The sequence below is a fragment of the Orycteropus afer genome, unplaced genomic scaffold, assembly GCF_000298275.1.
Source record: "Orycteropus afer afer isolate SDZICR_OR568_19922 unplaced genomic scaffold, OryAfe1.0 scaffold00143, whole genome shotgun sequence".
Classification (NCBI taxonomy): Eukaryota; Metazoa; Chordata; class Mammalia; order Tubulidentata; family Orycteropodidae; genus Orycteropus; species Orycteropus afer.
This window is the reverse complement of record NW_006921730.1, coordinates 3,448,382-3,466,444: the sequence shown is the minus strand read 5'-3', so window position 1 is coordinate 3,466,444 and position 18,063 is coordinate 3,448,382. Positions and strand designations below refer to the sequence as shown.

The window sequence follows — 18,063 nt, the reverse complement described above, 5'->3', positions numbered from 1 at the left end:
CGTCCCTGAGTTGTCTCTCCTCACCTGTAACCCTGGGGCTGACTGCTCTTCTGTCCGGGTTCAAGGCTTTTATCCCCTTTCTCCTGCTCTTCCGGCCTGCTGTTCTGGGCGGGCCTGAGTTTCCTGAGTCTGGTGGGACCCCCAATACTATGGTTCTGGGATACATTTTGGGCCTGGAATAAAGCTCACTCCCAAGGGCTGGCTCCCAGCCCAATACAAGATGTACATTCAGACCACTCAACCCAGGGTGATGCACCTGCATACTCTATGGAAATACATCCCTTAGAGGTATAGACCATGGGGCACCAGAGGGGCAACATTCACATGGAGGAAATGCAGGACAAACTGGAGTGCATAACTAGGAGGGGCACAGGGAGAGAGTTACTGGGCAGGGAGGGGAGGAGACTGACTGGGTTAGGGCTGGGGATGGTAAATGGGAAGTGAAACTAAATGTACACATAATGTTGAATGTAAAACAAACTCTTAAAAAATTTTTAAAAAAACTTAATGTTGTGGAAGTTTAAGAATTCTGTACAAGAAATTTGATTTTTAGTATGTTCATTCATAAACACCAACAAGTAAGATAAAGTCAGATTATATGCAGAAGAAACAGCCAAAAGACTTTAATGTGGCAATGACTTTGGTAAATCTACCACAAAGTAGGATCTGATTCTTGGCTTTGCAGACTCAAAAGTTGATAGCTCAACAAGTGATCTTTCTCTTAGGGATGAACTCATAATAAATAAGCTCATAGAAGACTGATGAACAAACCAAAATGCCGGTGCACATCTACATATTCTATATTATTTATAATGAGAAATTAAAATAGTCAAAAAGGGTTAATTTATGACCCATCTGGCATAAACATTTGGTTTCCATAGAAAAACTACCTGCTGAGTCCAACTACAATCAAAAGGCTGCTTTTTAACACATGAAAGCAAAATTAGAAAAATCATTAATTGTTTAATGCCAAATGCCTACAAAAGTCTAATGCATCCAACTCTCCACAACAGTGATGCACTTGTGAAAATGATAATATAACATATGTCCAGAAGTCAGAATACCCTCTCCCCTGGAAAACTTTTAGAAGAGCACAGCCAACTCTCATTCTTACCATTCATCTTTCTTTGTTCCATGTTATGAATTCCCTTCTAAGGATACAGCAAGATTTTTGCTCTTTCTTCTCTCGTTAAATGTTGCTTTGATAATAAGCAACTAGGTGAATCTTGCAAGTACTATCTAAACAGGCTTGTGCAAACCTGCAATATAGCCACCGTAGCCAAAACAGCATGGTAGTGATACAACAAAAGAAAACTAGACCAGAAGAACAGAATTGAAAACCCAGAAATAGACCCACCCATTTATGGACAGCTCATCTTTGACAAAGGGTCAAAACCCATTAAATGGAGGAGAGATAGCCTCTTTAACAAATTGTGCTGGCAAAATTCGATATCCACTTGCAGAAAAATGAAACAAGACCCATACCTTACCCCATACACAAAAACAAACTCAAGCTGGATCAAAGACTTAAATATAAAACCCAAAACTTTAAAGCTCATCAAAACTAAAATAAGGCAAATCTAGGGGCCCTGATCTATGGCATAAGTAGACTATCAAGCATAACCCAAAATGCACAGGCAGCGGAAGAGAAGCTAAATGACTGGGAACACCAAACTCCAATGACTGGGACCTTATTAAATTATTATGTGCATCAAAAGACTTCTCCAAAAGGATAAAAACAGAACCTACAGATTAGGGAAAAATATTTGATTATGATGTATCTGACAAGGGACTTATCTCCAAGATTTATAGAAAATTTCAACACCTCAACACCAGAAAGACAAACAACCCAATTCAAAAATGGGCAAGGAACATGAACAGACATTTCACTAAAGAAGATATACTGGCAGCCAACAAACACATGAGAAAATGCTCACAATCATTAGCCATCAGAGAGACACAAATGAAAACAACGATGTATCACCCCATCCCAACAATAACAGAAAAGTTCAACATGACAGAAAATAACAAATGCTGGCAAGGGTGTGGAGAGATTGGAACACTCATACACTGCTGGTAGGATTATAAAATGGTACAACCACTCTGGAAAACAGTATGGCATTTCCTTAAAAAATTGAAAATAGAAATACCACTTGATCTAGCAATTCCATTTCTAGGAGTATATCCTAAAGAGGTGAGATCCAAGACTTGAATACACATATGCATACCCAAGTCCAGTGCAGCACAATTTGCTGTAGCAAAGAGATGGAACCAAGCTAAATGCCCATCAACAGACGAATGGATAACCAAACTAATGAAGAATCCACAAATCACCTCATAACATGTATGAATTTAGAGGACTTTATACCAAGTGAAATAAATCAATCACAGAAGAACAACTATTGTATGAGTCCATTATTACAAAAAGTCAAAAAAACATTTATGCAAGGAAGGAAATTTACTTTGTTGGTTACCAGGAATGGGAGGGAAGTAAGAGTCATGTGTTGATTTGGGTGAAGGGAAAGGTAATATAACAAAAATGTGTGGCCGCACAATGACAATAAGGAAAAGGAGGACACAGAAATGCACACAAAAGATGAAGACAACAGAGGCAAATACTAATAAATGCACAATATTGCATTCCCAGTGGAGGCAAACACAAGTCTATGGGTAAATGTACAGACAAGTGAGAAGATCAGGGTGGATAGGTGCGGTGTAGTACATTACATAGTGTGGCTCTTCTAGCCGTAAGTCTTTGTAAACTCCATGATGGACTTTGCTGTGAGAAACTGAGTAGCTCCTGATTATTAAAGTCATCCACCTGGGGTATTTCTGTTGGGACCAGCACAAAGTAATTTTCTGAGAAGTTCGCTCTCTCTCAGGTATATAGAATTCTGATACTGGGATTGGTTGGTTTGACCTCAAAAGCCCTCCTAGAGGCAGAAGTCTCTCTGACTGCTGGCTGAGAAAGACATGCTGCTGAGAGAAATGAGCTCCTGAGAGACATGCGCTGCTGAGAGACAGACACCGAGAGACATACACTGCTGGGTGAGAGACTGAGAGAAACTGCTGGCTGAGAGATGGCGGGCTGAGAGAGACTGAGCGTTTTTCCTGAACTTGAAGCCTGGTGTTTCCCTAATAAACCTCATAATCTGTGAGTTCTGTGTGGCCACTGCAGCAAATTACTGAACCCAGCAGAGAAGTGGTAGGTGCTGTGGCAGAAATGGCTGGTGTCAGGGCTGGTGAAAGGGGTGGAGGGAGGCAGCATGTCTGGCCCCACAGGTATAGGCCTTGGGCTATTGATGGTGATTCTGTCTCCCTCTTGTGGGGTTAGAGAGGTCAGAAGATGCAGACTCCTTGTCCTTTTGACAAGAGGTGAACAGGAGTATACCCATAAACAAGGATAGATATGGCTGAAGATATTCTTACACATGCGTATATGCTACAAAAATATCCATATACATTGCAGAATAAATAGGGGACAAGCCTGGAGTAGATTTGCAGTGACAATGAGACACCTTGAGGGAGAGCGTCACCAGGCCTGCAGGCTCAGGACCGTGGTCTCAGGGCACATCAAGTTCAAATGGCACAAAATGGTACATAATCTTGTTCTACACCCTCCTTTGGTGAGTAGCAACTAGGGTCTTAAAAGCTTTCTAGTGGCTAAGATGTGACTATTGGTCTCCTCTCATCTAGAGCAAAGAAGAGCAAAGAAAATCAAAGTCATATGGAAACAATTAGTCCAAGGATACAATGGACCATGGGGACCTCAGCCTTCATGACTGTGAGAACAGAAGAACTAGATGGCACCCAGCTACCAAAGCCAACCACTGGGAAAGGAATCAGAATTGGAGATCCTGCATAGAGTGGGAAGAAAAGATGTAGAACAAAATTCAAAAACACAAAAATGATCAGAATTACTGGTCAGATAGAGACTGATGGAACCCCCAAGACTATGGCCCCAGGTCATCCTTCAGGCCTAGAAATGGACTCACTTCTGTGCATAGCTCTAAGCCAAACAGCAGAAAGGCCTACAAGCAGAACACCTAGCCCAGGGAGACACATCCACCTACCCGAGGGAGATACACTGCCTAGATAGACATCAAAGGGCAGCATTTACACAGAGAGAAAGCTGAACAGGCAGGAATCCATAGGTAAGGGCACAGAGAAAGGGTAGTCACAGGGAGAAGAGCTGTTTATTGTTAGGATTGTCACTGGTGCCATAAAAGCAAATGTGCATGAACTGTTGTGAATAAAATCAATCTGCCTTGTAAATATGCACCCAAATCACAATTTTAAAAATTCAAAGTAAAATAAAATAGGCTTGTGCTTTAAAGTTTGTTTGTCCATTAATGCCAAATGAATATGTGACTATTTATTTAGTTCTTTGGTTAAGTCTCAATATATCTGTGAAATTTTTGACCACTATCAGAAGCACAGTCTGAGAACACAAAACCAAACTGAAAATGGTCCTGGTATATGAATACCTAAATGAACTATCAACAGACTTCCACATAAGTAGCAAAGAATGTTCAGTAAAATCATAGGTTTATTAGACTTCATTTATTTTACCAACTTAAAATTTATTTCATATTGTAATTTCAGAAATAAACAACTCATGTCCTATTGGTATAAGTTAGTCACTAAAGCAAAATGTGAGGCAATAGAGCATGTTAATTAAAGTCATGAGCTTGGGTTCGAAATTCTGTTTCCACTGTCTCTAATATTTATAAAAATACTGAGTAAATAACCTTAGGTAACTTAACAAACATCTCTCAGCTTTAGTTTCCACATCTATAACAGGCAAGGGGTGTTATATGTTTTAAATATATTTAAAGTGCTAAGAGTCATGTCTGTTCAAGAATCAAAGGGAGCTATTTATCATCAGACACTAGCATCTGATTAAGAATTTTTAGTTATCTAGCTCAACTTAGTCAAATAAACCTTATGATTCAGTCATTTTCAAATAACTGTCATATATATTTATTTTTCCGTGCCAAATTCTTTTTTTTTAATTTTGTTGTCCCTTGCCAAATTCTTTCTGACATAGTTCACTGCTTTTTTTTAAAATTTCATAAATACATTTCACTAAATAACTTGTTCTAGAAAATAAATATAAAAGGTGTTTGCTTTTGAAATTTTATACTACAACATATAGTCATAATATTAACTGTTGTTTGTTGTTACATGCTATCGAGTCAGATCTGACTCATAGCGACCCCTCCTTTGGTTTCCGAGGCAGTATCACTACGGAAGTAGATTGCCTAACCTTCCTTCTGAGGAGCGGCTGGTGGGTTTGAATCGCCACCACTCTGGACAGCAGTCAAGTGTCTTAGGCACTATGCTACCAGGGCTCCTATAATATCATCTAGGACAAAATTATAAAGTAGAAATAGTACCTCATCAGATCGGTCTGGTCATTAATTTGTAATAGAAAAATGTTAAGGCAACATAAATATTAAACAAGGAATTGTTGAAGATGACCCAAATATTGCAAATAGACGAATAAATTAAATTATAGTAAGTTTCAAAATCAGTATGTAACATGCAGTATTCTTTTTGCTCTAAATATATGTATATGTATACATCAAGTCGGATCCAACTCATAGTGACCCCTCCTTGGGTTTCCAAGGTGGTATCACCACGGAAGTAGATTGCCCAACCTTCCTTCCTGGAGTGGCTGGTGGGTTTGAACTGCCAGCCTTCTGGTTAGCAGTCAAACGACGTAGGCACTATACCACCAGAGCTCCTACATATACACACAGAGAAGAATACTGAATATTATACACTATAGAATTAGTAGCATTTGTCTCTAGATAAGCAAGAGCATGGGTGTTCTTTAAATTCTTCCTTTACTCACTTGTAGCTTTTTGTTTGGCTTTGTTTTTTGCCTATAACAAATCACCTGACTGTAATAACATAATTACAAAGAACTCACCAAAAATAACTGGCTAACACCGAGTTAAAATAAAAAAGCTAAATGGGGGGGGGGGAATTCTAAAAAGAATAATTATGGAATTTCTTAAAGAAAAATAATAGTAAAATCACCTCTAGGCATGCCAAAATCATTAACATATGAAAACAAATTACCACAGAATGTTAATATTAAACCAACTTATTCTTAAGTTTTCAAGCAATCTGATCTTCACTATGCAACTAGCTACCATTATTTGCGGCTCCCAGAATTTGCCAGGATTTGGGCATGATGCTTACTCTATTGGGATTATGCCTCGCCTGCAGGGATATTAAGTAAACGTCTACTTCATATCTTAAATCATGTGCTATCTTCTCTGTGAGATGCTCCCTGATTGTTCTGGAAAGACATGGGCATCCATTGCCATATGCACCTTTCTTGCACATATTTCCAATGTATATTTACCATACTTTAAAGTAAACATATGAAGCCCTAGTTATATTATGGTTAAATGCTTGGCTGCGCCCCAAAAGGCTGATGGTTGAACTCATCCAGTGGCTTCCTGGGAGAAAGATCTGGCAATCTGCTCCTGTGTAGATGTCCAAAAGCAAAAACCAAACCCACAGCTTTTGAGTTGATTCTGACTCATAATGACCCTATGTTGTTGTTATGTGCCGTCGAGTTGGACTTGACTCTTAATGACCCCTCCTTGGGTTTCCGAAGCAGTAACACTACAGAAGTAGACTGCCCAACCTTCCTTCCGAGGAGTGGCTGGTGGGTTTGAACCGCCAGCCTTCTGGTTATCAGTCAAGTGCCTTAGGCACTATGCTACCAGAGCAACCCTATAAACAGAGCAAAAATGTCCCACAGGGTTTCCAAGACTGAATCTTTACAGAAGCAAGTTGTTGCATTTTTCTCCTGTGGAGTGGCTGGTGGGTTAAAACCTCCAAACTTTTGTTTAGTAGCCAAATGCCTTAACCACTGTGCCACTAGAGCTCCTGCTATAAAGATTAGAGCTAGAAAACCCTGTGAAGTAGGGTCACATGGGGTTGCTATGAGTCAGAACTGACTTGATGGCATTTAACAACAACAAAAGTAAATGTCTGTCTCTTCCATTAGACTACAAATTCCTTGAAAGCAAAGACCATGTCTTTGTATTTTTATAACTCATGCCTTATCCCTAAAACAGTGAAATTATGAATAAAATTTCTAAAAATAATAACCTAAGTATAAATAGGAGCTTACATACGTGTTCTGCTATCATATGACAAAGTCAGTGCAATTCAACAAGTGTTTATAACTGCCTACTTAGGTCTGAACCATTTATAAAAGGTAAAAAAGTGAGTAAGCTTAATGTTATTTTGAGAAACTTAAAGTCTAATGGGGATGGTTTAGGCAAGAATGTAAGTAATTATAAAACACAGACATAATAGAATAAATCTTACTTATAGTGCTGTAAGTACACAGAAAAGGGAAAAGTTAATTTGACTGGAAAGGAGGGATCAGAAAAGGTTTCTTGGAAGCTGTAGTATTTCAGATAAGCCTTAAGAGATTATTAGAATTTCAACAGGTGAAAATGGCAGGCAAATATAGAGAACTATTCTGAATAACATCTAGTCTGGCTTCGGGATCTAGTATATGATAGGGAATGCCGGGGGGGGGGGGGGGGGGGGAAAGGTTTTTTTTTGATTGGGGGGGGTGAGAAAAAGGTAGAAAAATAAATTAGGGTCAGTTCCTATACATTCTTAAATGACAAATTTACAAATATGGGAAACTCAGTGCTCGACTAGCAAAAAGGCTGGTGAATCAAATCCACCCAAACACGCATTTAGAAGACAGGCCTAGCAATTTGCTTCCAAAAGGTCACAGCTTTGAAAGACCTGTCAAGCTATTCTACCTTACACACATGATGCCACCATGAGTCAGAATCAACTCAATAGCAACTAACAACTGTTCACAATAACTTAAACTAGTAAAATGAGATTTTTTTTCCTTAGTACTCTCAACTACATCCTGAATAAAAATTTACTTAACCACTAAATAACTTTTAGAACCAAAAGAATTATCAATACTATAAATTTTTTTCAAAGATGAGCTCCATTTGATTAGTTAGAAATTAGAGAGATGATTTTGGGTAGGTGTGGTGAGGAATTACATGGTTCAAAGTAGGTACAATGACTTTCAACATATCCAAGATGCCCCACATAAAATTAATCTCAATTCCATTAGCTGTTTTACTTTTAAAAAAATCTGAAAATGCCTTGTCTAAAATCCAAGATTGGGGGGGGGGGGGGGGACTCAAAAAAAAACATACTTACTGTAACACAACCTTTAGATGCTCCTTTTATTTTACCAATATAAATAGAAGTAAATATAAAATCCAGTTGTAGATCCATCTCATTATTAGGCATAATACAGGAAATGTTTTCCATGACAGGATTATATGGACATAATTCAGATGAGGCCTAGTAAGGAATAAATTATAAAATGCATATAACCCTAAGTATTAAATAAATGCTGAAAATGATTTTCAAAGTAAAATTCTTCTTTAAATTGCTATTAAGAGATTTGTGAACAATTTTTCATTGCCTTCACTTCACTGTGAACAAATAGTTAGCTGTATTTTTCTTCTTAACATGTCTCACCTTGAGAGAACTGCTCTAAATAGTCAAATCCAAAAATTAATTTCACAAGCCTAAAGTCCAGAAATATATCCTCCTTTGTATCAAAGCCATGATTTCTAATTTATTATTCTCTAATGGGTTTTATTCATGTTTTAATTCAACAGAAATAAATTTAAAGTTACATAGTGGTTTAGTTTAAAATAAGCTTTTAAATATAGTTATCTCTTTTAATCTCCACAACCACTCTATATGAGGTAGGTTTTCTGGGGGTTTGCTTTTTGTTTTTGTTTATTTCCATTTCATAAATAAAGTTAATAAATGTTTTGGATTGGTTAAATGGTTTAGTAAAATTCAAGCTCAAACCCAGGTTGTCTGTCTCCTGGTCAAGTGCTATTTCAACCACATAAAATCTGCTTCCACAAACCAAGATGATGGTCATGTTACTGCACTTTTTTAGCGAGCAACAAAGGGATTAAGTACCTACTATCCATCTGTTCTATCAAATCCATATGCTTTATTAAATGTTCTATGTCTAGCAATAGTGAACCAAAAGTGGATCAGAGTTGCCTAAAACCTCAAACGCCACACCACTTCCACTCAAACCATGATGTACTCTGCTTCCAAATTCCAAAAGACTGCCAGGGATTAACAGAAGCAGCCATTTGCCACAATCTCTTCTGAATTTTACACTGCCTTCAGATGACTTTTTTCAACTCCCCATTTGCCTAGCCTTCGAACATTATCCTTCTTTAACATCACAAAGGACCAAATAAATTACAACTGAAGCAAGTGTTATGCATGTATACCTCACTCCCCTTTCTATCTCTGTTGTTGTGTGCCATCGAGTCAGACCTGACTCATAGAGACCCCTAGCAAATATACTTAATCTGTATTTGAATCATACACAATACTTATTATTTTTCATCCCAGCTCCCAATTCTTAAAAGAATTAATCATTCTCATTTCCTATTGCTTCCTATACTATACTGTTCTTTTTCTAGTGGCTAGGACACTTGCCTGCTAACCAGACGGCTGGCGGTTCAAACCCACCAGCCACTCCTCGGAAGGAAGGTTGGGCAATCCTACTTCCGTAGTGATACTGCCTCGGAAACCCAAGGAGGGGTCGCTATGAGTCAGGGCTGACTTGACGGCACATAACAACAACAACAACAACTAAAAAGGGGGAAGCAAATCAGTTACAGATAGCTATTATCAATCAGACAAGTAACTTTTTTTTTTTAGTGATAAGATGAAAGGTTAGGACAGAAAGAATTTATTAGGCTTCACATTTTGTAAAGACTGCCGCCTAAAAACAACCAACTTCTTTAAAGCTGAAAACAAGGGAAGACAAGGAAATGTGGTATCTGCCTTATAGATCTTAGTAGGTCTCCACAGTATTTGCTTTTTGGCTGTGATCACAGCCTGTCAGTTCTACAAGAGATGTTATTTTCTTATAATTTGATCATTTTATACTGCAATATAGGCTTGGTGGCACAGTACTCAACTGCTAAATGAAAGGTTGTCAGTCAGGACCCACCAGCCACTCCTCAGGAGAAAGATGAGGTAGTCTGCTTCCATAAATATTTACACCCTTGGAATCCCTATGGGGTAGTTCTACCAGGGCAGAACCTATAGGGTCACTATGAGTCAGAGTCAACTCAACAGTAATGGGTATAGGTATAACTTTATGTGCTGCTAAAACAACTATGGGAGCTCTGGTGGCATAGTGCCTAAGGCATTTGACTACTAACCAGAAGGCTGGCGGTTCAAACTCACCAGCCACTCCTTGGAAGGAAGGTTGGGCAATCTACTTCCGTAGTAATACTGCCTCAGAAACCCAAGGAGGGGTCGCTATGAGTTGCATCCAACTTGACAGCAGTGCGTTTGGTTTTTGGTTAAGAGAACCGTAATTCATCTAGCAGTTTGCACTCATTACAAACCATGACATTGTTTTAATTATAAATACAACTGAGCCATCAAGTGGAATCCCTGGTATAAACCGTTAACACTTAATACAATTGGCTGCTAACTCAAAGATTGGAGATTCAAGTCCACCCAGAGGCATCTTGAAAGAAAGTACAGGGTGATCTACTTCCAAAGAAATCAGCCATGGAAAACCCTGTGGAGCACAGTTCTATTCTGACACACAAAGGGTTGACATGAGTTGGACAGCAACTGAAAATAAGCCATCAAGTAGGCTATTAGTCCAATCTGACAAGAACAGTTAATTACATTTTAGTGAAAATTCAGAATAGCTGCTCAGGTGTGGAGCATTAAATGCTAAAGAAACACCCATGAAATGATAATCAGACCATCAAACTGTCTTCAAAGATCTGACCAAACTCTTCATTGTACTCTAAAAAATAACAGCTTCCAAGATTATTCAAAAATACACCAAGATAAATTTATAACAAGTCTGCATTGGTGATCATTGATAATAATTTCTTGAAAATAATATAATCAGAGGCTGACAGTATAAAAGAATACTGACAATAAGTGACTTAAACCTTACTTTAGAGCTATACTCTTCAGAGAATTGTATCAGTACCACAACTGGCAGACATTAAATCAACATGTCCATTTATTTTCTATAACAAGGAAGAGACAAAGAACATACTAAACTTGACAGGTTTCTAAAACAGTTCTAAATACTTTCATATGTTATTTTATTTAATACTCAAAATAATCTTGTGAGGTAAGTGTTATTATCATCATTTAACATAGGAAGAAACTAAAGCTTAACAAAGTTAAGTGGCTTGTCTAAATGACAGAGTCAGGATTTGTACACAGGTCTATGTATCTCCAAAAGCCATGTTCTTTCCTCTGTATTACTTTAATGATACATGAGGAACGGGAATAATTTCAAGTCACAGCCCAGAATTCAAGTCCCAGTCAGGAAAGCCTTTCTTCTAGGAGCTCTGGTGGATAGTGCCTTAGGTACTTGACTGCTAACCACAAGACTGGTGGTTCAAACTCACCAGCCACTCCTCAGAAGGAAGACTGGGCAATTTACTTCGGTAGATATATTGCCTTGGAAACCCAAGGAGGGGTTGCTATGAGTCGGATTCGACTTGATGGCAGTGAGTTTGGTTCTTGGTTTTAGCCATGGTACTACAACACCATATAATAAATACTGGAAAACTATTTGATTCTAGAAAATGTTTTGATCAAATAGTTAAATGCCCAATGAGAACCATAAATAAAAAAATATTCAAGGGATAAAACATTTAGATTGAAACTATATAAATAACCAGAAAAAATGGTATAACCCCTTAACTTCAAAAATAAAGATAATTACATATTACCCCTCAAACTAACATGAAACTTGTCTCAAAACTTAAACTGAGAAAAATTTTATTACAATACTTGCCATGTTAGAACAAACAGTGTATATGTCACTGTTAATCTGTGAAATAGCAGAAATAAATTACCTGTACAGATTCACATGTAATCAAGGGTAGTTCTAATAAAGCTGATTCAGAAGTACTCTCATTTTCATTAATGATTTCATGGTCTTGCTTAAGTTGTAATTTAATAATTTCTGGACTTTTATGTTCAACAGGTCCTTCTTCATCACTGGAAACAACAACTAAAAAGCAGAAATGTATATTTTTTAATGTGTTACAATAATCAAATATTAAAAAGAGAATTTTCTAATTGATGAACTGCACCATTTGTAATCTCATTAAATATAATCATAAAAAGAAATGAATGTTTTTAGAAACTGGCTTATAGTTTATAATCTGATTTATACTAGTTATATACTACTTTCCCAGTCGTTATGTATTAGTTTACAAATCAGTGCTTTTATTCAGCAATTACCTGTACCCTTAGTTTCTAAAGGATGAGGCTTTTAATAATGGACAAAGCCAAGAGACTTTAGGAACAAGTTCTACATCTAACAACGTATTGTGAGACCATTCTAAATTACATTTTAAATCTTGTTACATTACTAGGGGAAGATGTGTGAGATTACTCAGTGAATATCCTTAAGAATCTTACATTTCCTGTAAGATGTACCATGTGACTATACTGACTACCCAAAAAATCAATTAAGTCAAATTAACAGTAATTAAATAGCATTTAAACTCTCTGTATTCCAGCTTCATCAACCAAAATGACAATATGGTTCTTTTAAAAAATTGCTATAGAATCTCTTTTAAAACTATTGGCAAGGGGGCAAGGAGGCCACATCTTCTGACCTCCTCTAACCCCACAAGAGGAAGACAGAATCACCATCAGTAGCCCAACGCCTATTCCTGCGAGGCCAGACATGCTGCCTCCCTCCAGCCCTTTCACCACCAACCCTGACACCAACCGTTCCTCCCACAGTACCCCCCCCATCTGCTAGGTTCGATAATTCACTACAGTGGCCACACAGAAGTCACAGATTACGGGGTTTATTAGGGAAGCAACAGGCTACAATTCAAGTTCAGAAATGCACTCAGTCTCTCAGAGCCAGGCATCTCACTTAGCAGGTGGCAGTCTCTCTCTCAGCAGTGCATGTCTCTTGCATCTCTCTCCCAGCAGCATGTGTCTCTTGTGTCTCTCTCCCAGCAAGTGTGTGTCTCTCAGGAGCATGTTTCTCTCTCTCAGCACGTCTTTCTCAGCCAGCAGTCAGAGAGACTCCTTCTGCCTCTAGGAAGGCTCCTTCTGAGCCTGGCAGAGTGGCCCAAACCAACCAATCCCAACATCAGAGATCCACACGCTTGAGAGAGTGAACTTCCCAGAAAATAACTTATGCTGCTCCCAACAGAAATACCCCAAGTGGATAACTTTAATAATCAGGAGCTACTCAGCTGCTCACAGCAAATTCCACCACAGAGTTTACAAAGACCTATGGCTAGAAAAGCCACACTATGTAATTTACTTTACTACACTGCAACTATTAATGAGATTGATTATAGTGCACTAATCAGAAAAAAAAATACTAAACCACTTATTTCAAGTACTCCATTTATTTACCTAAATCAGTATTAGAAGATTCATGATGGAAGCTCCAAAACCCAAGATTTTTTTTCCCAAAAAATGACTATATTTACAGTGACATCATAAACAGCTTATTGCCTTAGCAAAATTTGTTCATGAGGAGGAAAAAAAAAAAATGATTAAGTAAAAACAGAGAAAATTAAGTGTCTTTATAATCCTCCTGTTACTTACTTGGTTCAGCTGAGATCAATGACTGGTTCACTTCACTGTGTCCACTTAGAAGAGGCTTTTCTATTGTATTCAACTCAATCTCACACTTTTTAACCAGGGAAGAATTCTCCACAGTATCAGTGGAAACAGAGCTCTCAAATGTTCCAGTGGTAGAACAGTCAGAGGCACTGTTAAGGGTAATACTCGAAGCCAACTCCTGACTATTAAATGAAGGTTTAATAGAATCACTTTCTGTAAGTTCAGATGTAATTTCTTCAAGCAGTTTTGGATCCTGATGATAGTTTTCACTTGACTTTTCCAACTCAGTGGATACTGTTGAGTCATTTTCTTGTTCTTTCTGGACATAAATAAGTATATAAGGAAAAAATAGCATTTTTCAAATATGGCTTCCTTAAAGCAATTTTTTAAGGTTTAAACTTGTAAAAATAATCCAAAATTTAAAATAACATGTTATTTCTATAACTACATAAATAGAAAGCTATACAACTATACTACATTGTACTACCAGTGCCTTTTAAGTATAAAATGTAAGGTTTGGTCTAGTCAATCTGATGCTTAAGCATTTTATATAGGATGGGGTAATGATATGCCCATTTCCTGAAGTGGTTCAGAGAAACAATTCCTAAGATCTAAGTCAACTTTAGACTGAGAGGATTTTTTTTTGGTAAACATTTTCATTTTGTAAAAGTCATAAGGCCATGTGATCTTTTAACAAAAGCAAAACCTTTAAAATTTAAGAAGATAACAGCATTGAAAATTATGAAAATCAACCATTTCCTTCAATATTGCTACTAGTACATGTTTACAATTATGACCCAATGGCATTGTGAGGTCCTGAAATGCTTTGTGAATCAAAGGATTAAAGCTATATTCTATTAGTATTATTGTTAATTATACAATGAAACTTGGAAAATAGGTAATATACATAATATTTATTTATAAAAAATCACCTAAACTTCAGATAAATAAAAGTTTAAGGAATATGGCAAGTAAATCGTTCCTGATAAACGTGATAATAAAAGCAGAAAGTTAAAGAACACAATTCATTTTTATCACAGCACAAATTATTTTCTATGATACCTAAATATTTCTACTTACTGTGTGTTCTGTTGACTTATCCAGAGAACAAGCAGAATCATGAGAATCTGATAAATTACTTCTAAGCCTTTTCTTTGTCTTCCTGGAAATCTGAGTGGGTTCCATTTTTGAATCAGAATCTGTATCGTCCTTATTTCTGCTCCCCTCTTCAAGATGATCACAAGCTCTATTTCCACTATTAAAGTCTTAAAAAACAAAAGATGCATAAATATGGCCAAAAGAATCTTTTAGAGGAGTTTGAAGAAATATCACAAAATTACTATACTACTTCCAAAGCTCATTAAAACAGGAGTACTTAAATTCTCACACTGAAACAGGATGAATGTAAAGAACACCCTATTTTAAATTGCATACATAAACATTCATTATGCAACACATTTGCAATGAAGGAAATATATAAAAAGAGAATATTTTTTAGTAACCAAAGCAAAGCATGCATTTATTCCTTTTACTGTAACTTCATTACTTTTAAAAAGTCTTCACAAAATTTGGAAAATTCATATTTTAAAATAATGCCTGGCAATTCACTGGAATTTTATAAATTATTTCTGTCTTTTTAAAATGTAAATTACATATATATACATATACATACATTTAAGTAATTATATATACTTCTACTTCTTTATCTTAGTATAATTAAGTCCCTGGGTAGCACAAACAGCTAAATACTCCACTAATAACTGAAAGGTTCGAGGTTCAAATCCATCCAGAGGTGTCTTAGAAGAAAGGCCTGGTGAACTATTTAAGAAAGATAACAGCCACTGAAAACCCTATGGAGCACAGTTCTCTGACACACACGGAGTTACCATGAACTTTATGACAAGTGGGGTTTTTTTGTTTGTTTGTTTTTGGATCTTAGTGGAAAAGGACTATATATTGAAAAGAGTATTGATCAACACTCTTTAAAAAGGAGCCAAAACACCCTTTCTCAGCAGGTGGCCTTACTTCACAGTTTGTTTTTTCTTTTTAATAATCAGAGTTCTGCACTTTTGAGACTCCAATAAGCTACTCTACAGAGGGAAGTTCTCCCTTCTTTAAGTCAACAAAGGAACCATGTTAATGATTATTAAGAATACTCAGTATATCAGTTATCAAACATTGACCATGTCCAAATATACTTCTCAAACAGATCTATCTATGTAAGTTGTTACCCTCAATTATTTTGCTTTCTGAATCCATACCATATGAGGACCAACTCAAAGTTTATACACAGCAAGTCAAAGCAGCTTTCTTGAAATCATAACTTGTGATTGACCTAACAATAGGTAGACTGACTTCTCCCTCCACTGACCATAAATTCTTCGGCCCAGATGTCTCTTCTTCAAACTACTTGTAGGCTTATTCTAGCTTTGAAGACTACTAATAACTGAAAATTTATGCTACTGTTATCTTTGTCACTGCTTGAAAAGGCAGGCAAAGGGACAGGACTGAGGGCAAAACTTCATAGCCGTCAACAGCCTTTTTAATTTCCAAAGAAAATATTCTTTACTTTACTCCTGCCTCCAAGAAAATAAACTTCCTGTAAATCAATACCTTCATTTGAAAAGCACATTACATTTTATTTGTAAAGTGTAAAAGAGGTCATATACAATTTCTAAACGTAAATACTGCACCAAATTACAATTTCTAGCCATAAATACTCTTAGCAAAAAGATGGATGAATGGAAAAGGGCTTGAGAAAAACTCTACTATACAGGAGTTTTCCTTCAAACGGTTTACTATTTGCACATCAACCATGCCTGCTCGTGAGAAACAGGAATAGTTTTATTATATAGAAACAGACAGTGTAAAAGTAGGATTCTACTTGCATAAATGTATACAATTTATTTTGCAAATATCCAGCATATAAAATTAAAGAGGTGACAAAATCCCATAAGCAAAAGAGTAACCGCCAGTGTATTATTTTAGTAAAAGTAAATTCTACAAGGCAAAGTTAATATACTACAAAAGAATGTTGTACCTGGGGTTTAGTTTAGAATTCTTGAGTTTTTGTCAAACAATTGATATTTGACACTGTTAACTATAGGAGAGTAAACATTATGAACGCCAATAAAGTTTCAAGAGTGAATTTTCTTAAAAATACTTTATATACCAGGAAGACTTTTCAGGGATTAAAAAAAAAAAAACTCGCTGCCGTCGAGTCGGATCCAACTCATAGCAACCCCTCCGTGGGTTTCCAAGGCAGTATCACTACAGAAGTAGATTGCCCAACCTTCCTTCCGAGGAATGGCTGGTGGGTTTGAACCACCAGCCTTATGGTTAGCAGTCAAATGCCTTAGGCGCTACACCACCAGAGCTCCCCTAACAGACTATAAAATGTTTCTTTTGCCATGCACTTTTCCTGCTGCCTCTCTGTAACTCCACTGTGACCTTTTAGATAATACCTGAAGGGGCACAGATCAGAAACTTTTTATTCAACTATTTCTACTTTGCCCAGGAAAGAAGTATAAAAATGTAAGGGCCATATATTGTCTTGATAGTATCTATACTGAGTCCACTTGTACAATTACTTAAATTTTATTTGATAATTAAAGATAAGTAAGAGAAAAGAACAGTTCATAAGAAAATAACTATCTTTCTTTTCATGAAAATAGTGAGCAATTAAGTTTGTCTCTCAGAGTCACAATGCTTTCTATAAAAATTGCCCTAAAAGAGTTTTAACTAGTCTCTAAAATACATAATTAGTACAGTTTGCTTTTAATTTTTTGCCTTCTATGAAAAAAAGTTACTAAAAAAAAAATCTGTAAATATCTGTGTCCCAAAGGAAGTGTGAAGAGTTGTGCATTATTATAATTAAAGGATCTTTATTTCTGTGGAGCATTTATAAATACTGATAAAATCATTCCAAAAACAAAATACTTCCATTAGTTTGAAGCTATCATAACTTAAGAGGCCCTTAAATATGTCAACTTCATAAATGACTAATGCAGTAGTTTTAGTAAAATATTTCATTGCACATTTTGAAAAACAAAGAGGAGGAAAAAGTAAATTCAACGATTCTATGTGCAAGGAGGCCTATAAAAGATTTTGACATATCTGAGGAGTATTTACCTTTAACTTTGGTAATATTGGCTTATTTTGGCAACTACCTAGAGTTGAGAGAAATTCTAATGATAAAGAATGTATTTCATGGTAGGAAGACTGTTGTTGGGGTGAGGTTAATAATTACTAATTCAGTGAGCAATAAAATAAATTTTTAGATGGACATCACTCAGAAATAGCTAAACTAACATAACTTTATAGATATACTCTCCCAATATCCACCTA

The 18,063-nt window shown here is 36.6% G+C and overlaps 1 protein-coding gene across 1 annotated transcript in view; it reads right to left on the bottom strand.

Annotated features, from left to right (window-relative positions):
* The window catches only part of SENP7 (SUMO specific peptidase 7), a 245,214-nt gene that overhangs the window by 63,947 nt on the left and 163,204 nt on the right, over positions 1–18,063 (bottom strand). Inside the window, exons 6-9 of the mRNA XM_007945774.2 lie at positions 14,797–14,981; positions 13,699–14,035; positions 11,970–12,127; positions 8,233–8,379 (exon numbers count right to left, since the gene is read on the bottom strand). Coding sequence (XP_007943965.1) covers positions 8,233–8,379; positions 11,970–12,127; positions 13,699–14,035; positions 14,797–14,981 — 827 coding nt within the window. The remainder of the gene's footprint in view (positions 1–8,232; positions 8,380–11,969; positions 12,128–13,698; positions 14,036–14,796; positions 14,982–18,063) is intronic.